Genomic DNA, 26,582 nt, shown 5'->3' on the forward strand with positions numbered 1-26,582 from the left:
ATTGAGAAAGCTTTGATAAAAGCCTTAGGCGTCAGAAGACCTTTTAGTTGAAAGTACTCACTACCTCCCTATTTAAAACTATTAGTTCATGGTCACACAGACTGTATTTTATAAAAACTCCTGCTGAAATTATCTAGGCCAGGCAACATTCCTTGTACACATTATGGTTAGAGAATTTTTTCCCTATCCTGCTCTTTTTTTCCAATTTGAAGATAGTTAAGAACTTAGGATGGACAAGGAGACCAAGGAGAGAATACAAAGGTAATTTATTATCATCTTTATTCTCCCCAAATGAAACATGCCTTAATTTTGGGAGTATTACTATTTTACCAAATCAGATTTCTTTTGTAAGAATTTGATGTTACTTACTGATGTTTCGCAAACTAAAAGCAAGATTATCAATATTGTTACTATAGGTAACTCATTTAATTTTATACTTTACAAAGTACTTTCCCCATAAATGTGAAACAAATTGTGTAAGCTTTATCCTCAATGTTACTAACAAGTAAATTGAAACCCCAAAAGGATTAAGTGCCTTGTTCAATATAATATAGCTATTAAGTGGTAGAGCTAGGATTCCAATTTATTTTTTACAAGGCAAAATAACTAAGTTGTAAGGGGGGAAATAGAGAAGAGCTAGTCTTTTTTTTTTTTTTTTTTTTTTTTTTTTTTTTTTAAGATTAGCTTTGTCTAATAGATCAGGTTATAAATCAAAACTTCTAGTTTCAAATTAAACCCTAATCCATGAGATTTTCCCCAAGTCATTGTAATTGAAGCAGTTTTCTGTTTGTATGTCAGTCTCCAAGCACTTGTTTGTTCATATATTCATGCATTCCATTTGACTTAACAAAAACTGATTGTGGCATGGCAAGGGACTCTGCTATTCATTGAGGGATATAAGTAAGAATGAGACATGGAGTCACCAATCTAGTAGTGGAGATAAAACACATACACAATTGTTAGAACAAGTTAGAATGTGAAAGTACTTGTTCAGAGGTACAATGTTGGGAGGTCAAAGGAGCAAGAGATTACTTCCCGTTGAGGAAGAATCAGGGCAGGTTTTGTGGACAAAGTGGCATTTGGGCTGCACCTTGAAGGGTGGATAGGACCAAGGCATTTAAAGAATAGAAAAGGGCATTTTAGGCAAAAGGATCAATGAGCAAAGGCATGGTGGCAGGAGTTTTTTAAAACACATATGGGAAACAATAAATAATCCAGTTTGTGTGTGAGTGACTGAAGGGGAAGTGGAAGTGGAAGATAAAATTGGAAAAGTAAAATGGGACCAGATCTTAACGTGTGTTAACTGCCAAGCAAAGAAGACTTGGCAAGAATTTAGAGATGCTCCCAGATCTCACCTGTTAATTCTTTCATTCATTTCCAATTTTCCTTAGTGCCCGTTTATGTGTAAATGCTACATCTGAACTACTCTGAGCACCAAGAGGAAGACCAGATTGCCATAATGTCTTGGTATCTTGTTGAGCTTCATATTTGCATTGCTACTGAAAGGCAAGCAGGCCTGAATCGTGTAAGATAGACTATAACAGGCCTGGTTGGATACGTCATGGAATATTGAGGAATGAACAAGCAGGATAAGTTTTTTTGTTCTTAGATAATAATCCTTTCCCTGAACAGTAAGTGCCAGTCCATGTCAATCACTGAATTTAAAAAACCCATTCAAGAAACCTCCTACACGGGGCCCATCTCTGACTCACTTCTGTATACAACATATTATATAATATTAGATCAGGGAGAGTGGGGGTGGGGCAGGCAATCCTTTCTATTGACTTGTCTTAGCTTATTGTGAATAGAGTACACAGCACCTTAAAAACTCCTCAAGGATAGCATCTATTACTTCAGTTTCTATCTTTTCTCCTCCCACTCTCTCCAAGGTACCTATTAAAACAGTTCTCAATAAATGCCAATTACCTGAATGAATCAATGACATTATGTTCAGCTAATCTTATTCTCCATCCCTTTTTCTTATGGAGAATTCACTTTTTAGTGTGGTTCAGCTTAAAGTAGGGATTCTTAACCTGGGGTTCATGTACTTGGTTTTTAAAATGTGGATAATGAGGAATCTAGATGGCACAGTGGGTAGAGCACTGACCCTGAGTCAGGAGGACCCGAGTTCAAAACTGGCCTCAAACACTTAACCCTTCCCAGCTGGGCAAGCCACTTACCCCCAATTGCCTTGTTTCCCCCCTCTCCCCCATATATATAATGATTCCACACAATTGGTGTTTTTATCATGTATTTAAAAGCATTATTCTAAGAAAAGGGCTATATGCTTCACCAAACTGTCAGGTGTTTAGCACTCATGATCAAGAGCAGATATGTGGGATATTATAAGAATTTCTGGGCTTAGAATCAGGAGATCCTGGGGTCAGTACCTAGAACTATCGGTTTCTAGCTGTGTGACCACAGTCAGATGACTTTTTCCTGCCTAATTTCAGATGAGAATAATAATATTTGTACTACCTATCTGACTGGAGATTTATTTTGAGGAGAGTGTTTTACAAACTTTCAAGTATTATCAAAGATTATGATAATGGTTGTTCTTATTGGGCCACACATTGGTAAAGACAATGTAAAGACAATTTCCTGAGTGAGGAAATTGTCTCTGCCAAAACTACCTGGTATTTGTTTTGCAACTTAGTCTTAGAAAGTTGTCTGAGATATAGAAAGGTTGAGTAATAATAATAATGATAGCTAACATTTATATAGTGCTTACTGGGTTCAAGGGACTGTGTTCAGTGCTTTGCAATTATCTATTTGATTTTCATAACTACTCTGGAGGGTATATTCTATTCTTATCCTCATTTTTAACTGATGAGGAAATTGAGGCAAAAAGAATGATGCCCAAAATTATACAATCAGTATATGTCAGAGGTAGGAATTGAATTCAAATCTTTCTGCCTTCAAGGTTGAATCTCTATCCATTTATACTGCATACTTCCTCTCAAGCATATTATTATTTATAGCAGAGTAGCAACATATTGTGGGGTCACATATTCCTATGTCCTGAGAAACTCACTGACACCATGGACCCTCTGGCATCTACATCCACCCCATGTTCAGATCTCAGAGCCAGTTTCTTGCCTGTCATCTTTCTCCAAGTGGCAGCAGCACATCAGTTGCCTGTGATGTTCCCACCAAAGAACGGTTTTGTTGCAGTTCAGCTCCATTCAAGATGTACCCATCTCTACATCTTCTATGCCCTACAATGGACTGGACTATGCTGTGGGACATACTGACTTGGAAAACATAGGCAGCCCCTCTCCCCTGCCCCTTTCTCGGAGTTCACATCCCAGTTAAAGAAATGGGACTAACACAAAATAGGGAAGGGACAGTGGAAGGAAGTCTGCAAGGACAGAATGCTGGATCTGGAATCAGGAAGAGCCGAGTTCAAATTTGACCTTAGATACTTGCTGTGTGATCCTGAACACTTCACTCAATCTCTGTTACTTCATTTAATAGCACCTACCTCCCTGCTTTGCTTTGTTGTGAGGATCAAATGAGATAAGAATTGTAAAGCATTTAGCATTGTAAATAAAGCACTGACACATAGTGAGCTCTATATAAATGTTAGCTATTGTTATTAGATATTTAAACCCCTAAGGGTTTGGCATGGTTCCTGTGATCTGTAGGAGTTCAGAGAAGAGAGAAGTGAGTCTGAGCTTTGGAACTTTGTGAAGAAGATGAAAAGAGGCAGGCCTTGAAGAATAGAATAAGATAGGATAGGATAAGGTAAGATAGGGAGGGGAAGGGATTGTAGGATAGGGTAGGGTAGAGTAGAATAGGTTAGGATAGGAAAGGGCAGGATAGAGTAGGATGGGATAGGATAGGGTAGAGTGGGATTGGATAGAATAGAAAAGAATAGAACAGAATAAGAAAGAAGTATATATCTTGAATTGTGATATGTAGATAGGGAATATTTTTCCCACCATGGGAAAGAGTTGGGAAGGATAGGTGGCTATTTCAAGCAAGGAGTAGCATGAACAAAAGTGGCCTCTTTCAACTATAGCTTCCTCCTAGGAAAGAGAGGTGGATGATCACTTAGTAAAGTAGCAAATTATAATAGGGAAGAACACTTTGTTTGGACTCAGAAGTCCAGGGTTCAAATACATGTTCCAGGTTTCATTACCAAGTCAGTTTGATTTTCTGAATTTCAGGTTTCTTGTTTGTAAAGAAGAACTAATGATACTTTTGAATACCTGTCGTACAAAATTGTTATATGGGAAATTTTCTGTAAACCTTAAAGCATCATACAAAATAGAATTTTAAAAAATTATTATTTACCCTGTTGAAGAGAAAGAATTGCCCTTGAACCAATCTTATAGGTAATATATTCATCTAAACTCTTTGAATAAAAGGAATAATCAAAGTAAAGAGAAAGGATCGAGTCAGACATTCATGCCCTATCTTTCAAAATGAAATTACTGAACTATCATCACCTATGATCCTAAAATGCCTAATTTCTTTTCTCACCAATGTTGTTTATTCTAGTCTCTGTCTGCTGTTGCCTCTTTATTCTGTTCCTCTTCCTCTCGGAGCTCACTGGATTCATAGCCACTGAAATGTAAGTAAAGTTTTCTTGAATGGGTTTCATGGGTTTTTTTGCGGGGGGAGGAGGATCTCTGAGGGTAGATATGAGTGGTATGCTAGCCCATTTCTGACCCTGTGTTGATAAGAACTCTTTGTTGGCTGGCTGTTTTTTGGTTTGATTGTTTTATTTCAAATGCACAAGAAACATTTCTTATCCCCTCTCTTAGCCTCTGGTATGTTTATTTTTAAGTTTGATCTAACCTCCCATTGTATTTAATACACAGATGCTTTAGTGTTTTGGGACCTCCTTAGAAAATGTATAAATGTTTGCCTGCTTGTGATGTTTCATCACATTTTACACGAAAACTTTTTCCTGGGAATCACTGAATATCTGATCCTATATGAAAGAAAAAGTTCCTTCTTGGAAAGGGAAGTTTAAGTCACAAAACACTCTGTTTTCACATCAAAGCCTTTTCCCCTTGAACTCTCTTTCCTGTTTGAATGTTCTCATTTCTTGGTTACTATTAAGTCTCTGCTTCCTGGCAAGGTTTGACGCAGTGTGAATCCATACTCAATTCCTAGAATTATTCATCGCCCTCATAATTTCACATCATTAGGATATGCCTAACTCCAAATTCCATCGGAATTATCTAATCATAGTCACACAAAACTCCTCTTCTAAGATGAAATTAGAAACAGGAGGTTCCAGATTGGAAGCACAGGGCCCTAAACTTGAACTTGGTTGGAGTCTCATTGCCCCCTCATTAAGAGTATTCTATCTGGAAGCCATATGGAACCCTCTCTACCACTGTGTGCTCTCATGTAAAAAACCATGTTATCTTTTCTCTTTAGAGCTTTTTGTTGCTTAACTTAAGATGTCCTAAAAACTCTTCCTTTCCTATTATATCTTTCCTTATGTAGGTTCTGAAATTACCACTGTTGAAAAAGAGAATGTCACCATTTTGTTGTTGTTGTTGTTCTGAGTTTTGTTTCCATTAAAACGGCAGAAGGCCAAAGTATTAATCCTAAAGTATCCATTAATAACAAGCATAGCACACAATCATTCATAATAATTTTAGAGGTGGGAGGGAATTGAATGATTAGTTCAGCTGGTAACTGAAAAGGAATCCCTTTTACCATATACCTAACCACTGGTCCTGGGAAAGACCTTAGCTTAAAAAGGCCAGGTCTCCACTGTATCTAGGACCATCTTCAGCCATCCTTCTGACCTATGTCTTGCCATGGTTCCAGATGGCTCTGAAGGAGAGAGTGAGGTTTACACAGGTTTGCCTCATTTAAATCTACTTCACTTGCAAATCAAAACATCCTCCTGGTGTCATTAGTCCAATGGTCAGTCCTTAGGCCTTTGCTTTAAGATCTCCAATTAAAGGAAATAGCTTTCAGAATCCTTCTTTTAGACAACTTTTATTCTTAGGTTTCCCCTCCCTTCTTAAAGCCTAAATTTTACCTCTTACTGACTTCTACCTACTGCTCTTAATTTTGTCATCTAAGGTCAAAAAGAAACAGTCCAGTCTCTTTCAAATGGAAGTCTATTTTAAGACAGTTGTCATGTTCTCCCTAAGCTTTCTCTTCCCCAGGCTCAAAAGCCACAGTTCCTTCAGCTGATCCTCTTTTGGGATAAGCCAGTGGCTCGTATTGTCCTCTCTCCAGCTTTATCAATGTCCAGCCTAAAACATACTATCCAGAAATGAATATAGTCCTCCTGATTTGGGCTTCTAAGGACAGAATAATCATTCCTTATCATTCCTTGAAGCTTTTTCTTAATGCAGATCAGGATCACAGCTGGTTCCTAGGAAAGACCTCGAGAGAATGGTTTAAAACAGTTATATTTTGAGAATGATCCAGACCATCAGATGATTTTTTTTTTAAGCTCATGTTCTTAAAAGTCTTTACTACAATATACAAAAAGGGTAGTGGTGAAGAAGATGAGAGAAACAGTGTGGAGTAATAATAATAGTTCACCTTTAAAAATTCCATGTAGAGGGAATGGGGAGACTAGACTGGAGAGAGGGGAAAATTTGAAATGGAAGATTTTTTTTATAAATATAAAAAAAATTTTAAGGGAAAAATATTTTAAATCACTAAAAAATGTCAGTAATACTCTTTAATATAACATATAAAATACCTTCTCCCCACCCCCCTTTTATTTATTCAGTTGTTTTTCAGCTCTGTCTCTTTATGACCTCATTTTAGGTTTGCTTGGCAGAAATACTAGAATGGTTTGCTATTTCCTTCTTTAGCTCATTTTACAGATGAGGAAACTGACTTATTCAGGGCAACAAAGCTAGTAAGTGTTTGAGGTCATATTTGAACTTGGGTCTTTCTGCCTCCAGGTTGAGTGCTCTATCCACTGCACCACTCTCATTTAAGCAAAACAACCTAAAACAAATTGTCTTTCTGTAACATTTTGAAGTTTACTAAGTTCTTTCCTCACAACTCAGTAAAGTTTAGGAAACTCAAATAGTAGCACACCTGTTTTTACAAGTGAAGAAATGGAAGGTACAGAAGCTAACAACTTTTTCCAGATAACACAGCTAATCTCTCAAAAAGCTGACATTTGAAGTTGGTTCTTCTGACCTTTCTCCCACATTCTTCTTTAGCTGTCATTTAATTTAGGTCTCTTGTTAATCACAAAACAGAAAAGTGTCCAAGGGTCCTACCACCTTTCTGGGTGCATTTGGATGGTGAGGATGCTTATGAAAATTTTGCCCCTCAGAGTTTTTCTCCATAGGACTAAGCAGGTCAATATCTACAGAAACAAAATCGTTGCTTTTATATTTCATTCTAATGCATCTAGAACAGTAACTTTCAAGTTGATGACATAATAGGCTTATTTTGTGCAAAGTACAGTTTAGGAGGAGCATTTAATCTGACCTCTCTGCAGATTGACTACCCTGATGTGCCTCTTCTGCCACAGAGGACAGATGATCAATTATTGTTAGGTAAGTGGCCCCATCAGCTGGGCTTCCGAGCCTGAGTTACCTGTTTAAGCAGTTCTGACCTCACTTGTGGTAATCAGGTAACCCCAAATGCTTTTTCACCTGCTTAGTATCTTAAGAGGGTTGGGCAGATGCCTCTCAGCAGGTTTCCCAGCCCCTTTTATACTGTTCAACATATTCATTGGGCTCAAGTTAGGATCAACTCAGTTCGTTCGAGAGTAATTGTCTGCTCTGGAGCCTAGAGAAAAGAGAAAATACCTCCTCCTTGTCTTCTTTTCAGAGGTGGAAAGCTATAGGTGCAGAGTACTTAACACGGTGTCTGGCACAACCGGTGCTTAATAAATGCTAATTGATTCAGTATAGACCAACTTGGTTGATATTCTGCTAAAATGCTTTTTTTCTTCCTCAGTTTTATTCTTTGTTACAAAAGATGGCTCACTGAGGAGGAAAAAAAAGGAAAGAGGAAAGGGTTCCTCTATGAAGGTCTAGCCAGTGTCCAAAGAGGTTCTCTGGGGATCTTTACCTTTGGAAACAGCCAGCAGATCTCCAAATTCCATCGGCTTGGCGAGATGGGAAACAGATAGATGAATTAGGTCCCTTTCATCTGGAGGCAGTGAAAATATCAGGCTCCCCTTATGCATTTTATCCAGCATAAAGTTATTGAAGCTGAGCTCTCTCAGCTTCATTTGTGCTTTAGGGAGAGGCTTAGTATTTAAAACAATGAAGAACTTAAGGACTGAAGATACTGTCTGGGCAGCCAATGACAGACCTTAGATATTCTGCATGAGTTGTTCTGGCCTGAACAATTGATGAATATCTTGGTCGCTGGCATTGGTGATGAACTTCTCTAAGCTCAGCAGAACGATCCTTGACATCTTGGTGACTGTTCCTTAAATGGCAGGCTTGTCCTTGAAGCCTTTCCCGGGAGTATCACCTCCCAGAACTTATATTTCACCAGAAGAGCTTTCCTCGAGGTTATCACCTCCATGCCCTAGTGAAGAATTTGCGTTTGTTGATTATGTTGCTTATAAAATGCACTAGGGCAGTGAGGCAAGTAGTAAGCTTTCTAAGCCTCGCTGGGGTTTTGTAGAGTTCAGTATTAGTAAAGTGTGGGAATCAGCTGTAAAGTGATAGACAAGTCTTAAAAAAAAAAAAGTCATAATGACAATAATGATGGCAGGTGTCTGACTCCTTCACATAATAATCTTTGAATGCTTATGGGAGGTGTAAGGAAAACTGATTCACACGCCCAGCAGCTGTTCTACCTGCTTCTCAAACCCACAGAATTGTCATCCTCCATGAATGATGGGGTCATCTCTACATATTGGGCTCTACTCAGTTTTTTTCTTTGCTGCCAAAAGGAAGCAGGTGTTTTGAGGTTCTTGGGTCTTGTTGTCATTAAATGTAGATGATCCATCCTTTAAAACACTCTGGCACCAATATAATAACTAATAATAATAAATTAATATTTACATAGCACTTGAAAATTTTCAGAATGCTTTATGGATGTTAATTCATTTGTTCCTCACAACAGTGGGGTGAGATAGGTGAGGAAATTGAGGCAAAGGGTGACTTATTATATGTCACATTAACTGGGATACTCAAGGCTGATCTTGGAATTATTTAAGAGTTTTTCCTAACTCAATCCCATAGGTTTTAGAAAATGAATTTGTAGCACCTGCACTTGGCAATTCTTCCCTCATGTTGCTTATTCTTTTCTCCTACATTATTACTTTTATTGCTGTCAATGCTCTCTTCCTATTGTACCATCTGTCAGAGGGAAGGCATTAGGAAGGAAGATAGAAAAGGAGGCAGATTTCAATAATCAAGCTAAAAATTAGAATGGGGCAGTATTATAACATATGGATCATTCCAGGTGCCAGTCAGAAGAAAAAACATTAGATGTCAGGTTAGAAACCTGAGTTTGATTCCTAACTTTGCCAATTACTATATATCCTTGAATTTACTTACATTTGTGCACCCTCAGTTTCTTTATCTCTAAAATGGAAACGATAGTTTCTATAGACATCTCACAGAGTTGAGACAAGTATCAAATGAGAGGGTATTATGTGGCTCTGTAAACCACCAAATGCCATAAATCTCAGCTATTAATGACCACATCATTCCATTTTAGGCATTTCCAGATGTTTGACCTTAATTGTAATGCTGCTTCTACCGCTTTTTTGTTCCATATTATGGAAGCCATCTGATTCCCCTAAGTTTCTTGGCACTTTCTTTCTTGTAGTATTTTTTCTGCCAAGTGATATGACCTACTTCCTTTCTTTACCATCCAACAGAGGGCAACCAGGATGAGGAGGAGTCTGAGGACCATGCCATATGGGGAGCAGCTAAGAGAGTTGGGAATATTGAATCTAGAAAAGACAAGACACAGAGAGACATAACAGTCTCCAGGTATCAAAGGTATCAAAAATGTCATGAGGAAGATAGGCTAGATTTGTTTTACTTGACCCCCACCCCTTAAGGTAGAACTTTTAGTAATCCCTAATAAGTGGAAGTAGAGGGGTTACACACATACACATAGTATCTATCTATTTATTGGTACCTTTTGTTCTCCCAAAATCTATTTTTTCTCTCTCCTTTGCCTTTGCCAATGAATCATGTCTTCTAATATTTTTCCCCTAGAGGAGGAAATTTTCTGCATGAGCAGATAAGAAATTCAATGAAGAAATCTGAAAGAATCTTGAGGGAAAACTATTATGCCTCCATCAGTAATTCTACTGGTCTACATTGAATGGAGAACATAAGTCATATACAACCTGCTGTTAGTCTTCATTTGTAGTCATCCTTTGACACTTGCCATGCCTTTGACCAAAGAACAGAACATAAGAATAAAGTCAGAGTGACATTTTATAGTAAATTTGGAGCAAGGACTCTATTTATCTTCAAGTTCATGGAAAAACAGCTAAAAACATCTAGTCACTGGAATATTTTTTTCACATTAAAATACGCTAAATAATACTTGTTGCCCAATAAACAAACCAAAGGGGAAAGGACTGCCTTTGGAAAATGGTCTGTCTCCCCATCACTGAAAGTTTTTCAGTAGAGCCTAGGGAGAGACCATTTGTTAAAGATCATATAGAAAAAAGCTTGAGATTGAATTAGGTGACCTCCAAGTCCCTTTCTAGCCCCAAGATACTCTTGTGCAATGTTGTTGAGCTCCCATCATCCTAGTTCTGAAGTTGTACTATACAGATGTAAGAAGATGGGTTTTATGGTAGTTTTTAAAAGATAATTTAATATCACTTTTTTTGGTATGATAAGGCCAGTAGAAAGTAGAGTGTTTCCTTCTTCCCAGAGTAGGTGGAGATAAAGAATTCTATTCTCATTTGTACTTTGTTTATGTAACCTTATTGCTAAGGCCAAAAAAGTCTTAAGATCTTACTGTGGACTGCATTGATGGTAAGTTTCAAGCAACCAAATTACTAAGTATTCAGTTCAGTGGCTTTGAAAAGGAATCTGAAATATTCAAGTGCTCTTCTAAAAGCAAATAAAATTGTTTTCCATAGATGTCATCCAATTCATTTCTCAGCCTCAAATTTCAAGGCTTTTCATCCAGTGCTGCTCCTCCTCCATTCACTCCGTACCTCTCCAACTTCAGCTCTCCTCTCTCTCCCCTACATGGCCAAATGAAAATGTTTATTTTTTCCCCCTCTGTATGACATTTTAGTTCCCTCCTCCACACCTTTGCTCATGTCATTATCATTGCTGGAATGCCTTCTCCTCCTGTACTCCTTATTCTTCACCAATACACTTATTCACTCCTTCAAGAAGATATTCTAATTAATTGAGCTAATTCTGCCTCAAAGTCAGCTGGGAACACAACTGTGAGCAATTGTGTTTACAGATTCTGTTTAATCCATTCTGGAGCTTTATAGCCTCAGTATATTGGGGTGGGAGCAGGGAAAGAATGAAAGAATGATTTGGAGTAAGAGGAGCTAGGTTTGAACCCTGAATATAACACTTAACTAATTGTATGATGTCCCTATGATGTACAAGTCCCTGAGTGGCTCTGGACCTTAATTTCCTCGTCTTTAAAACAGGAATAGTCATACATTTACTGACTACTTCATAGGATTATTGAGAAGAAAGTGCCCAATAAATATTAGTGTTTAAAAAAAAAAAAAAAAAAGGAGGAGCAGTCTGAAAATACTTTCATCAGAGTGGTGGAGGAATTATTTAAAGAACTGACTTGTTTTTCTGATAGTTGTATAATTGTAAAAATTCATTTCCTATGTCACTAAGAACTTAAACATTTTGTCCCATACAAAAGCACAGTTGGTTTGGGTGACTTTTCATTAGCATCCACATCAGGGCTGGGTCTACTATAATCATCAATAGCTACTGGTAGAAAATATATTGGGGAAAGAATTTGGGCAATAAAGGGCTTCTATTTCATTTATTTCAGTCTCCTCATTTTAGTGATGAGGAAACTTAGGTGAAATGATTTGCCTATGTACATGTAGGCAGTAAGTATCAGAGCTGAGATCAACCCAGATCCTCTCACTCCAGATTCAGCCCTGGAGAATTCCTTGTGCTAGTCAGTTCCAGAGCTTTTGACATTTTGAAATCCCCCAGAGCAGATAGGGGGCATGAAAATGACAAATAATGGCTATCATAGCAACCCAAAAGGTTTACCTGAACCTACCTGCCAAAGTCCCAGCCCTTATTTTAAAGTGAGAGCACAGCCTGCCTGGGATTGGGGCCTATCTAGAGCGTGTGCACATGTCAGGGATTTCAAGTTCCAATCTTTTTGTCAGTTGTCCCTGACCTTGAGGAAACAGTAAATCCAAAGCTATTGCTACTTCACAAGTGATTTGTTTTGCTTTTGAACTACATACCTGATGACTTCTGGCAGCTGGTTTATCTTTCCAATTTTGCTTGGCTTGGGCCAATCAAATTAGTTTACATCTACTATTTGTACGTCAAAGGATAGTAGCCCCGGGATGTGTTGGGTGGCAAATAGATGCCAGCCTGGAATGAGAAATTGGCAATACATCTTGGAGATGACTCCATTTACCTCATCCGGATATCATAGAGATGTAATCAATAGGTGTTTATATAGCGGCTTGAGGTCCTTCAAGAAGGAACCATAGAGAAACACTGTGTACATGGAGTGTTACATAACCCAGATTAACTTCCCCAGCCCCAGACTGGAGGAAGGCCTTTGGAAGCCAAATACGTTTTCCATCCCTTACCTTGGCGTGCTTGTGCCTTTGCATTTAAAGGGCCGGAAGGCTGGGCTCTTAGCCCTTTCTAGAGCACCAGCTGGGTGTGTCATGGAAATGCCAAAGAACAGAGGGGAATTAGGAGCCCTGCCAGTTTACTGAGAGTCTTATGAAACTGGGTTGGCTGAGGATTGTGCTTGGAGCAGCCCCTTGGGGCCTGAAAAGGTGAGGTCATGTAGCCTCCCTCCTGGGGATTAATGCTGCTTCTGAGTGAGCTCATTCTCCATAGAAAATTACAAGGTGTGACTTAATCTCCATAATCTCTCAATAAAACCTAAAAGGTATGTCTCCTGCCCAGGTAGAAAGGTGAGTAGCATCCCAGGAAGAGCCTTTGCACCCTCGGAGGAGGAGCATGGGGCCCCTCCCTACATGACCATCCCATTAGTCACCAGAAAATACATGACAGAGAGATTTCACGGGTAGGAGGCTGTTGTTGGGTACTGGAGCCTGAGGAGGTGCACTGGAGAAAACAATCCACACCTCATCTGACCTACTAATGATTCTGCCAGTTGGTTGTCAGCTTTGTGGTGTGGGGTAAGCATCAGGCATGGAGAAGTTGTGCTTTTCTGATCCAGATCCTGCACTGTCTTTAATGAGTCCCATTTGTTTTGGGGTCTCAGCACAAGAAAGGGCATTTAGCTGCTCAGTTTATCTGGATGCTCCACAGGATCAGGGCCAGCTTTCTTCCCTTTTCCTGGCACTGCCAAAGTAGATGGAGAGATAACATTCACCAAGGAATAAGGCTGAAAAAAGAGAGACCTGCTTGGAGAAGACATTTAGGCCTTTACCTGAATTAACAGAGCCAGGAAATTAGCTCACAGACTCAGAAACTGATAGTTCTGAAAGGAACTTTGTAGCAAATCATGTAAGCCAGCTTCCATTATTGTCAAGACAAAATTATTTAAATTGCCATATATATATTATCTGTTTTATTTGTTAGAACAGCTGAGTTCTAGTGACCTGGGAATTAATTATTAGCCCTGAATTGTTGTTTTAACACTCCCTCCCCCCCCCCCCCCCCATCACTAAAACCACCACCAAAAATCATTTACAAAAGCTATTCAAGTAGGTTTAGAAACAAAATTAACTTACTTGCAATAGCTAGATGATACAGCGAATAGAGCTCCTGGCCTAGAGTCAGGAAGACTCCTCTTTCTGAGTTCAAATCCAACCTCTGATACTTATTAGCTGTGTGATGTGAGACAAATCACTTAATGATGTTTGACTCAATTTCCTCATCTGTAAAAATAGGGAAAATAATAATTCTTACCTCCCAGGGTGTTGTAAGAATCAAAAGAGATAATATTTGTAAAGCACAGTGCTCAGCACATAGTAGATTCTATATAAATGTTAATAGTAACAGTAGTAGTAGTAGTACCTATATCATTATTTTTCATTGCCCTCTATGTAGTTACCATATAAATGTTAATAGTGGTGGTGATAGTAGTAGTAGTACTAATATCATTATTATTTTTCACTTCTCTTCTATATATTTTACTCTAGATTCTGAAGGTGACCTATTTCCTCACTCCTTAAGGAATTTTTCCAAATTTACTTTTTGTTTTTAATGAACTTGACAAAGCTAAATATTTCAATTTATGGGGGGGACGGACTACTGAGAGGATTGTATGTGAAACTGAACTTCCATTATGTATTGTCTTTAAAATTGTTTATTAAATGCAATAGTTACAAAAGACCCTTTTTGTCTGAACTCTTGCTTTTAATGTACTTTTAAATATTTTATTAATGATTTCTTTTTTTTTTCTTTTTGGCATCATTATTACTCCCCACTTATTCTTGATTCCATCCTTTCTAGCACATTTCCTCCAATGTTATTTTTCCTTACCCCTATAAACTTCATTTTTGCCTTCTCTACTGGCTCCTTCTCTTCTGTAAATATGTCCAGGTCTCTCCAATTCTTAAAATAACTCCCACTTGATTCTGCCATCACCCAAGCTTCTCTTCTTTATCTCTCCTCCTTTCGTAGCTAAACTCACAGAAAAAGCTACCTGGCTCTTTGCCTCCATTTCCTTTCCTTTCCTTTTGCAATCGAGCTTCTTACTTTATCATTCAACTGAAATTCTCTTCAAAGTCATTAGTGATTTCTTCATTGCCAGAGTCACAAGCCTTTTACCAATCCTCACTCTTCTTGACCTCTACATCATTTGATGCAATTGACCCACCTCTCCTAGATATTGTCTCCCATCTGTGGGGACATTTCTGCATATCATTCTCCTATCTCTCTGACTACTCCTTCTCAGACTCCTTTAGTGAATCATCATCCTTATCTTACCCCTTAACTAACTGATCATAGCTCAGGATTCTATCCTGAGCCTTCTCTTTTCTTCTTGATGTCATCTAATCCCTTGAGTTCAGTCATCTCTATGCAGATGATTCCCCATCCATATCTCCATTTCTGTTCTCTTTCTTGAGCTTCAGTTCTTCATCACCAGCTGTCTTTTGGACATTTGAAAGTAGGTGTCCCATAGGCATCTCAAATCAACATGTCCAAACAAAGCTCATTATCTTTTCTTCATCATTCTCCCTGCCCTAAAACTTACCCATTTTCTGAACTTCCCTAACTTTACTAAGGAAACCACCATCTTTCTGTTTATTTAATCTCACAACCTTGAAGTCACCCATCATTCTCCTTCAGCCCACAAAGCCAGTGAGTCACCAGATCACACATGTGACAAATGTCACATTTGTCACTTTCTCTACACTCACAGTCAATAATACCCTAGTTCAGGATGTCCGTACTGCTCCCCTAGATAGTAACATATCTCATTGAACTCCCTGCTTCTATTCTCTCTCTTCTCTAATTTTTCCTCTACTGAGAAGCCAAAGTATAGAATGACAAAAGCACTGATCTGGCCATTTCATTCCCATGCTCAATAAACTCCAAGGATTCTCTCTTGCCTCCATCATAAAATATAAGCACCTTTGTTTGTCATCTAAAGGTCTTCATGTCTTGCCTTCATACTCTGTAGTCCAGTCAACCTGACCTTCTAGCCATTCTTCTTTCGCAGCATTCTATCTTCCATTTTGAGAGCCTTTGCAGAGACTGGTGCCCTCATCTTAGAATCTGTTTCCCTCAAGTCTTTTCTCAGTCAGAACAGCTGAGTTGAGCACATTCTGCCTCTAGTTGCATTTATGTGACCTTAAACAAATCATTTAACTTCCTTGAGTTTCATTTCCTTTTCTAGAAAGTGAGGAAATTTAAGGAAGTTGGACTTAACAAGCCTTTGAGTTTTCTTCTGGTTATTTACCTTTGAACTTGTGATCTTTACAGCTGCCAACTCCTCCCCTACTAAACAAAGAACTTTTTATTTATTTATTTTTATTAGACCTATGATATTATTGGTAGAGGATGTTTCAAATGAGGAAACACCTTTTACCAATAAAATCAGCATCTGTTCAGCAACTGAGAATCTTAGAGAGTTGTTTGGTAGAATTTGGAGATTAAGTAACTTGGCCAGAATCACCTTAAACATGGGACTGGAAGCCAAACTCAGAGCTCTCTCCCGATCTGTTGTTTCATACCATCTCTTATTTGCTTCATATGTGGTTTGTATATGCTCATGTATGTACACATTATGCATATCATTTCCCCTTATAAAGGGTAAACTCCTTGAGGGCAGGAATTATTTCATTTTTGTTTGGGAATCTCTTTATAACTAATGTAGTGCCTAACATTATTGACTGATAAATTTGAGAATATTTTTATTTGGCCAGAACATTGAGTACATAATGGAGAGTACTTCATTCTATAGGAGCTCTTCCTTTATCTCTTCTTTCATATAGTCTTTAAATATGAATCAATCACTAATTAAAAAATACTTGATTGTGGGAGCAGCTAGTTGGTGTAGTAAGTAGAAAGAGCACCAGCCCTAAAGTTAGGAGGATCTGAGTTCAAATTTGGCTTAACACTTCCTGCTTGTGTGACCTTGGGCAAGTCACTTAACCCCAATTGTCTCAAGGGAAAAAAAACAATTTCATTGATCTGCATGAGAACCTGAATTGCAGGAAGAGTTCATCCCACTTCCTTTTCAATTAAAAAATTAAAAGGAAAAGAAAAAAGATCTCATACTAAACATGCATGATTCAGCAAAACAAAATCCCACATTGTCCGTATCTGGCATTTGTTTCTTTCAGCATTTTAAATATATTATCTCTCTTTCAGAAAGTAGTTGTGTTCCGTCTTTATTCCTCTAGACTAGATTTTATTTGTATTGATTTGTATTGACCCAAGTTCTAAGGATTTTCAAAGTTATTTTTCTTTATAATGTTTTAGTCACTGTCTAAATTATTATAGTCATTCCTGGTCATTCCTGGTCAACTTTCTCTGACAGTTAAGCAACATAAGCAAGAGACATATTAAGGGGAATTTGTGATTATCTTCTAATCATATTGATCTTCTTCCTTTTCTGGCCTTGATTTATGCCTAAATAGGAAAATATTGTAAAAGTCTAGTTACACAATACAGAGAGAGAAGGATAGGACTAACTGTCTGATGCTTTATGGGGGAGCAGGGAAGGTAGTGCACATCTGTTACAGTGAAAACCCCTGTGCTTGTGTCTCCCACAGAGTGAATGAACTCTATGTCGATGATCCAGATAAGGACAGTGGAGGTAAAATAGATGTCAGTCTGAACATCAGTTTACCAAATTTACACTGTGAATGTAAGTACCACAAGTGACTCTTCTATTCTCTTAACATTCTACCTTTGCTATTAGGTGATTTACCAACTCACAAAAAGTTTCAGTTCCACCCCTAGAATATAATATCCCTAGCTCTGTGAGTCCCTGCTAAGTCATTTCCCCTCAAATGATTTCAGTTCAAAGGGACTACTGTGAATTAGAACAGCTTAGTGAAAAACCAAAATCTGAATGAAGAATTCATTCCCATTATTACTTTTGGGCTTTCAGATGGGAATTACATCATTGTTTTTAAACTCAGAGCAGAATGAGGGACCCTATACTAGTCAAATATGTTGGGGGGGTTTTTCACTTTCATTTAGAAAAATAAATCTGGCCTTAGACCGTTAATTCAGGAATTGCAGAAGCAGCGCTCCTAAAAGAAGGAAAATTTTAGTCACATAGGAAACCTGGTAGCATTAGCGTAGTGGAAAGAGATTTTTTTTCCCCAGACCCTTTTCCACTTGGTAAAGCAGTCAGCCCACATCAGCATTTTTGATTCCAAGCTTTGAATATCCTCTGATGTTTTTCTCTAAGTTTGAAGGTTCCCTGGTTGTATTGTCCTTTATTCTTACTTTTCTTTAACACACACACACACACACACACACACACACACACACACAGTCACTCTCACAGTTTGGCACTATTTAATGCCCTGGTGTTGATACCAAAGAAACCCTTACTTCCAAGGTACTCCTAGCTACTATTCTTCATTATAGTCTTAGAATGTGTCAGTATGCCAAGGAAGCGCCTATGGTTCTGTAGTCCTTTATATTTTCTAGACTCAACCTCAATTTTGTTATTTGTCACTTGCAACATTTCTTAGGACCATTAAGATAAACTGTTGTCACTCTTCCCATTTTCAGATTAGGACGTTAGGACCTATGAAAAGTGGAACCAAATTCTCCAGAGTCTTATAGCTAGTCGATAATGATGGATTTAAGAGTGATAATCCAGAGTTACCAATTCGTTTCTGAATTGACAGATTCTCTTTGCAGTAAACACCAAGAAATGGACTTGTTGAAGCCAGTTAATAACTTGCAGAGTTCTTTCCTCTCAGATTGCTTTATTCTAACTAGATAAAAGCATTCCATCTGAACCTCATTAGCCTTGCACTTCCAAAAAAACAACTCTATGGCTTCATAAAATATTTAATTCATATTCTGTGTGTTAAAGAGAGAGTCTGTATTTCCTTAGATTGAAAGAGCTCCTCTTTTAATTATACCTGTGCCTAATTGTTGTCCCTTTCTCCAGCTGACCAGGTGATAGATGCTTTGCAATAAATATCCACAGGAATACTTCTAGCCCTCATCGTTTCCTCCAATTGTGACTCTCCCTTTGTTCTTTTTGTTCCCTGGGTACTCCAAAGTGGTCGGACTGGACATCCAGGATGAGATGGGGAGACATGAAGTTGGACATATAGATAACTCAATGAAGATTCCTCTAAATGATGGTGAAGGCTGCCGGTTCGAGGGCCAGTTCAGCATCAACAAGGTGACTGAAGATTTTGGGTCTTTCTGCTATCTCCCTCCTATTCCATGGCCTTCCACTTATAAACTGAATTACTAGTTTAGAGCCATTATATAGCTACATATATTTATGGCAATCTTGCTGCTCCAACTGCTGAACCATAGGTTTTAGATAGTTCCAGGCTTAGAAATTTGTCAGGCTGCTTTGGAATCATAAGATCATGGGCTCTTTATGGTCAGTATCATCATTATTACTCTAAAAGCAGTTATAGTATTACAACTAAAAGTACAATTCTAGGAAGGCTTTGAAAAAACCCCAACAAAAACAGGATACCTGAAAAATTCTATAGGTCATGTCCCATTAAGCAGGTTCATATGATTATAGGATTTAGTTCTAGAAGGAATCAGTAACCAATCGATAAACATTTATTGGGTGCGTACTATGTGCTAAACACACTGGAGCCTTAAAACTAGGACATTTAGCCCAGTCTTCTCTTTTGATAGTTGAGGAAAATGAGGCTCCAGGAAGGGAAGTGATAGCCTTAAATCTCATTTTTCATCTATTCATTCCACTTCCAAATACCCCCACCTCCTTGCTAATCTAGCTGCATCACTGGGCTCTAAATTGACTCACAGATTGTAGAGTTTATGGGAAATTCTCTGGAAAACCTAGTTTATTCCCAGGGCTGCTGAAGTCTGTCTCTATCAGATGTGCCCCTGAGGAAGAAAGGAGAGGGTTTGTCAAATCCAATAATCTGATACTACTAGAACACTAGTACCATTCAAGATGTATTGTGAATTTTAGCCAAAGAAGATTCTATTTAAAATTTTTGATAATCCTCTGTTTGACAATTAAAATAATCACCATAATAATAGCATTTATATAGTACTTCAAGGTTTACAAAACACTTTATATATATATATGGTCTCATTTGATCTTCACAATAACTCTGTGAAATGAATGCTATTATTATTCCCATTTTAGAGTTATAGAAATTGAGGCAGATAGCAGTTACATGACTTATCCCATTTCAAATAGCTACCAAGTGTCTGAGAAAGGCATTAAAATTATATCTTCCTCAGTGCTTGGGCAGCTAGATAGCATAGTGGATAGAGTGCCAGGCTTGGAATCAGGAAGATTCATCTTCTTGAGTTCAAATCTGGTCTCAAGCATTTACTATCTCTGTGACCTGGGCAAGTCACTTAAGCCTGTTTGCCTCAATTTCTTCGCCTGTAAAATGTACTGGAAAAAGAAATGGCAAAAAAATTCTAGTATCTCTGTCAAGAAAGCTCCAAATAGGGTCACAAAGAGTCAGGCACAACTGAAAAATGCCTCAACAACACCTTCCTCAGTCTACTGTAAGATGAGTTAAAAGACTAGGAAAATAGGAAAGAGCTAAATTATGAAGAGCTTTAAGTTGCAGAGGAATTTATATTTGATCCTAAAGGTAATTGGGAACCATTGAAAATTATTGAATAAAGGTACATTAGGGTCATCTCTTTGGCAGCTTTGTAAAAGTAGGTTTAGAGTAGGGAGACGCCCGAGACAGGTAGTACAAATAGAAGGCTATTACAGTAGTCTAGGTGACTGAGTAGAGAGAAGAAGCTATATTTGAGAGATATTATATCAGCTTGCGTGCATGCATGTGTGTGTATGTGCATGTGTGTTTAGAGAGAGGAGTCAAAGCTAAAAGGTGACAAATCCAGGTTATTTTCTTCCCTTCCCTCCTTCCTTTTCCTTTCCTTTCTCCCTCTTCTTTCCTTTCTTTCCTCCTTTCCTCTCTTTCTCCCTTCTTTTTTCTGTTCCTCCCTCCTTCTTTCCCTTCCTTTTTCCCTTCCTCCCTTACTCCCTCCCTTCCTTCCTTCCATCCCTAAGTGTCCTTTCAGGGCACCTAGTTGCCCCATGACTTTTTAACATGTTGACTTTGTGATGCCTATAAGACACATAGTTTGTAGTTGCCACAGGACTGGAACTCAAGAGGCAAACTAGGACTAGACAAATAGTCTATGAGTCATCTAATAGAAATGATAATTGAACCTCAGTTCAATTAGGGTCTGATGAGTTCATTCATCAACTAAGAAACTATATAGAGAAAAAAAGGACCCAGGACAAAGCCTAAAGGACAGAATCATGAAAGGTGAAAAAATATTAGGTCTAAAAAAAGACCATTAATTTTGCAGTTAAATACTATTGAATTCTTTGAGGAGAATAATATCAGTTAAATGATGAGATTAGTGATTGAAAATTACTTTGTGAAGAAATTTAACTAAGAAGAAGAGAGATACAGGACAATGACTATCAAGTATGGTAGTATCTATCAAGGGCTTTTAAAAATGAAGATTGGGCATGTTTATAAGCAGCAGGAGAGGTACTAGTAGATAATAAGGGGATGAAGATTAGATAGAGAATAAAGATTTTGGTAGGGGCAATCTGTTGAAGAAGATAGAAGGAGATGGGATCAAGGGCCCATGTAAGGATGTTGATCTTTGCAAGTAGCACTTCACCAAAGACTTAAGTGTGAAGGAGTAGATAATAGATGATTTCAGAGGGGGTGGTGAGATGAGGATGAGGGGATAAAAAAGACTTCTTGGTTGATGTCTTCAGTTTCATAAAGTCCTCAACAAAGATGGGAGTTGAAAGTGGGGGAAAGAATGAAGGCTTGAAAAGAGAAGAAAATTTGTGGAACAGTTGCTATGTTAAGTGGAATGGGGATTTGGTTAGAGATGAGAAGTAGGATTAGATTGCTGCAGTACAGGCCCAGTTGGCATTAATGTTGTAGACACAGTATAGGTGGTTTCATAATTTCCTCCAGTTCAGTTTAATAGCATGCGAGTAAAGCAGAAGTCAGATGGTGAGAGTAATTAAGGATTATGGTTTAACAAGGCTTGATCAGTGATAGGACAAGAGAAATAGGGATCCAAGAATAAAGGACAGTATACCATTGAATTGGTTCACCAAAGGGTTGAAATTAAGTGTTAGTCATTTATATGTGAACTCTGCCCCGTGCTAACCAGAAGCCTCATTTCTGGCATTTCTAAACAATCTTAGAAGCCAGAAACAAAAATGAAGTGATCATTAGTTCTACATCACAACCATTATAACCAATGATCTCAAGAGTACCAAGTGTCAACTGGACCACTTATTGAAAAAACTTATCTTGTGACAAAGGGAGGCTCCAAGAGGGCAGAAGATAATTTCCATTTCACTTGAAGGCTTGGTCAGTAAGTAGGCTTTGCCATAGTTTCAATTCAACTGGAAATTTTTAAGAACAAAGGACCACTGAGCAAAGGATTGGGGAAGGACTGAACAAGTTGTGGTACATAAAGGTAATGGAATATTATTGTTCTATAAAAAATGATGAACAAGCTGATAATAGAAAGACCTGGAAAGATATACATGAACTGATGCTGAGCAAAATAAGAAGAACCAGGAATACATTGTACACAATAACAGCAAGAATGTGCAATGATCAGCTATGAAAAATTTGGTTCTTCTCAGTAGTTCAGTGATCCAAAGCAGTTCCAATAGACTTTGGACAGATAATACCATCTGCATCCAGAAAAAGAACTAAGACTGAATGTAAATCAGCACATGCTATGTTTACTTTTTTTTTCTGTTTTTTTTTTTTTAATCTCTCCCATGATTTTTCCCTTTTGCTCTGATTTTTCTTTCCCAATATAATTCATAAAACAATGTGTATTAAAAATAAACTAAAAAAAATTTAAAAATTAAAAAAAAATGAAGGATGAAGGACCACCAACATATAATTATAAGAGATCTCTATAGGACTGTAATGCAGAACCTCACATCTATGGAGAATTGAGCCCTGTGATTTCATTAGCTTAAGAAATTCTCTCACAGTCTCATCTATAACTCAGACTGACAGAATTGCCTTGGACTACTGAGCTCATATCTTCCCAACTGCAAAGCCAGCCTCCTGAGGCTGATTTTCTTTACTTAGAGGGTAAAAGTAAAGTTTATAGAATGCCAAAGTAATCAGTCTACTCTCCAGTTTGATCTCCTGAGTCTGGAACTTGGTGGTCTTCCTTTCTTCCCTGGGGCCATATTCTATTTCAGTTCTAAAGGACTGTTTCATAAACTTTGTTTTCCAAAGAACACAAATTGAAAACAGAAGCATAAGTGACCTATAAACCTGGCTTTTTTCCAAGGACCAAATTAAAAGTTTCAAATTTCATTCATGTCATTTCACCCTGCAAAAGGAAATTAAAGAAGATGTTCTACATTTTCGACATCTAAAGATGTTCTATATCTAAAACAGGATTTGATTTACACATTTTTGCCCAGAGCCATCTTCTCTGAATTAGATACTAATAAGCCTTGTCTGTGCAGAGTTAATATGAGCTGTTCTTTCAGTGAGTATCTCAAAGTCTATCTCCAGTAGATCTTATTCCATTCATTCATTCAACAAGCATTTTAATTAGCATTTACTATGTGTCAGCCATTGTACTTTTTGTTGTTGTTAGTCATGTCCAACTCTTTGTGACCCCATTTGGAGTTTTCTTGGCAAAGATACTAGGCTGGTTTGCCATTTCCTTCTCCAGCTCATTTTACAGTTAAGGCAAACAGAGCTAAGTGACTTTCCTGGGGTCACACAGCTAGTAAGTATCTAAGACCCAGATTTGAACTCAGAAAAATGAGTCTTCTTGACTCTAGGCCTGGCACTCTATCCCCTGTACCACCTAGGTGCCATTGTATTAGGGTTTAGGAATTTAGAGGCAAAAATGAAGTACCTGTCCTCAGGGAACTTACTTTCCATTGAGGGAAATAAGATTTAAACACACACACACACACATACACACACATGAAAGGCAACATTGAGTAGAAGAGTGCTATATTTGAAAGGATTCCATCTTGGTCACTCACATACTGTGTGACTTTTCTGAATAAATAACAGAACTTCTTTGCAACATATTTCTTCATCTGTAAAGTAGAAACAATAAACCCTGTAGTATATAGATATAAGTTCTGTGAGGTTTAAGTGAGCTAATGTATATATACCTTGTATGGATAAAAAATGCACCTTTTTCAGACTTTTTTCAGACTTTCAGTGTATCAATCAATGGTCCTGATTTTTCTCTTCTTTTTAAAAAAATATTATTTTTAAAATGTGGAATGGTTCTTGGGAGGGAGGGAAGAATGATATTAAAAAAATAGAAGACATTAATAGAAACTTATTTTTTTTTAAAGCAATTTTGCACAAAGTTACCTGAACTGAGAACTAAAACATTAATGAAATACTTTTGTGTAAAACACTGCATTTAGGAGGATTCAAACAGAAAAGTAAGACTTTTTCTGCTCTCAAAAAATTTACACTCTGGGGCAGCTAAATGGCATAGTGGATAGAGTACCAGCCCTAAAGTCAGGAGGATCTGAGTTCAAATTCGGCCTCAGACACTTAATACTTCCTAGCTATGTGACCTTGGGCAAGTCACTTAACCCCAATTGCCTCAGCCAAAAAAAAAAAAAGTAGTTTACATTCTGATGGAAGATTAACACAGTGGAAAGTTTCAGCAGTAAGCAAAGCAGATGACAGTGCCTCTTCCTGAATGTTATTTCTACCGAAAAAAATCACGTTGGGTTCTGGTGCCAACTTTCACTGGCAAGAACTTTTCTTTCTGGGTCTTCAGGACTGGATCTAGGTCAAGTAAGGAAACTCCCTTTACCACTGTAGATTGACATCTTCTCTGTGACTTAGAGAACTAAGCCTTGAGAAGTGAAGGGATTTGCCCAGCTGGGGTCACACTGGAAGGTGGTGCCAATGGTAATAACTGCAGCCTGTATCTTCCTGGATTGAGGAAAACTCTAGCCATTACTCTTCTCTGCCTCTCTTTAAAGTGCTCTAATAATTTCAGTTACTGTTAAAGATAACTTTTGAAAAATGGTAACTTTAAAGTAATGACGTTAGTTGTGAAACTAAGAAATGGCTATTTTCGTCTCAGTAATTTGAATAACTAACATCTTTGATCCTTCTTTTTTGGTATCAAATTTTTAAAGAGGCTGTTGAGTTTTCTTCCTGTTACCTAACTTTAAACTGTGGGGAATTGAACCTAATTTGAATTTATAAATAAGTTTACATACTGGAAAGTCAGAATAGCCACCATAGATTTAAAATAAATGTTGTTAGAGCTTAAATATTTCAAACTGTGTTGGCAATTCAACTATTTGGTTGAAATGGTTTGAAACCTTGGTGGATAGCATTTTTTTGGAGTTAACTGTCTCACTGAGTCAGCAGGAAGTTGTCAGGATTTAGGCAGGCATTTTATGATTGGCACCATATATTTTTCAGTCCATTAGTGAAGGCTACGTGGGCTTGTAAATCACATGCCCTCAAAATCCCTCATTTCTGCAGGCCAACACTTGCTTTGGTGAGTCACCCTATTCTATCAAACTGTGATATGATCAGTAATAGAGGCAGGGGAGAAGGTGGGAGAGAAATTGATGTAGAGCTAAGTTACTGAGTCAGACTTGCTGGGGAGAAAAAGGGGGACAATCCTATTTATTCAGATGCAAATACCAAATTTAGGGAGCTCATTGAATCATTTAAATTAATGGATCTTGTTACTCAGACTTTAAACTAGAACTTCTGATTATCAAACTGCTATCAGATGAAGAAAGCTCTAGGCATTTTGGGATTCTAGTGAAAGTCATAGCTATTCTTATTCATTCAACAAGCATTTATTAAACACTTACTGTATCTACATCCTCTGCTTGGTGCTGGAAAAACTGGAGCAAAAATAGAACAGTGTCTGCTTCAAGCAGTTTATCTAACTTTGAAAAAAACAAGATACCCACCTGTAAGTAACTGAATAAATGAATGAAAGCTATTGATTAAGCACTTACTATGTGCCATGAATTATGCTAAATGCTAGAGAACCAAATGCAAAAGTGAAATAGTTCTTGCTTTCAAGGACATTTTAATAGGGGAAACCACACCTATGGAGAGCAGTGACAAGGAAAAGGATTCAGAGTCTGAAAAGTCATAAAGATGGTGAATGGAACAATTTTCAGTTGTGTTTGATTTTTTTGTGACCCTATTTGGGACTTTCTTGGCAAAGATACTCGGGTATTGGATATTTCCTTCTCTAACTTATTTTACTAGAAAGTATCTGAGGTCAGATTTGAACTCAGGAAGATGAATCCTACCTACTCCAATAGAGAATTCCATTAACACATTTTTTCCAGACGTATTGGTAGTGGTAATTTGGTTATAGTTCTACTGAGAAGTAGCTTTGGAATATGGTAAATAAATAGTCTCAGAGCTGGAAAGACCTGATTCAAGTCTGGTCCTTAACACATATTGATTATGTAACCCTGGTGATTCACTTTACCCTCTAAGAGAGTCCCCAGAGGGAGATTGCTTATCTGGGAATTTCACGAATCCGTAGACTGTAGGTCCAATCCCCATCTTTTTTTTATCCCTATCTTAGAGGAGAAAAAAAAAAAGAGTTAGGAGGCTGGAAAGAGAATGGCTGGGATGAAGATAAGTATTCATTGTCTCATGGAGTGGCAAGTTGAATGTCCCAAGCATGGTCTCTTGTGATCCAATTTGGAGGGTAAATATAAAATTAATTTGTACAAAGCTAAATACTAATGTTGAAGAAGGCCAACCAAGTTATAGGGTGAGTTAATATGGGATGTGGCAT

The 26,582-nt window shown here is 37.8% G+C and overlaps 1 protein-coding gene across 1 annotated transcript in view; it reads left to right on the forward strand.

Annotated features, from left to right (window-relative positions):
- The window catches only part of ERGIC1 (endoplasmic reticulum-golgi intermediate compartment 1), a 138,764-nt gene that overhangs the window by 80,520 nt on the left and 31,662 nt on the right, over positions 1-26,582 (forward strand). The window contains exons 3-5 of the mRNA XM_003756837.4: positions 4,507-4,579; positions 17,339-17,433; positions 18,818-18,942. Of these exons, the coding sequence (XP_003756885.1) occupies positions 4,507-4,579; positions 17,339-17,433; positions 18,818-18,942 (293 nt within the window). The remainder of the gene's footprint in view (positions 1-4,506; positions 4,580-17,338; positions 17,434-18,817; positions 18,943-26,582) is intronic.

Source organism: Sarcophilus harrisii, chromosome 2, assembly GCF_902635505.1.
Source record: "Sarcophilus harrisii chromosome 2, mSarHar1.11, whole genome shotgun sequence".
Classification (NCBI taxonomy): domain Eukaryota; kingdom Metazoa; phylum Chordata; class Mammalia; order Dasyuromorphia; family Dasyuridae; genus Sarcophilus; species Sarcophilus harrisii.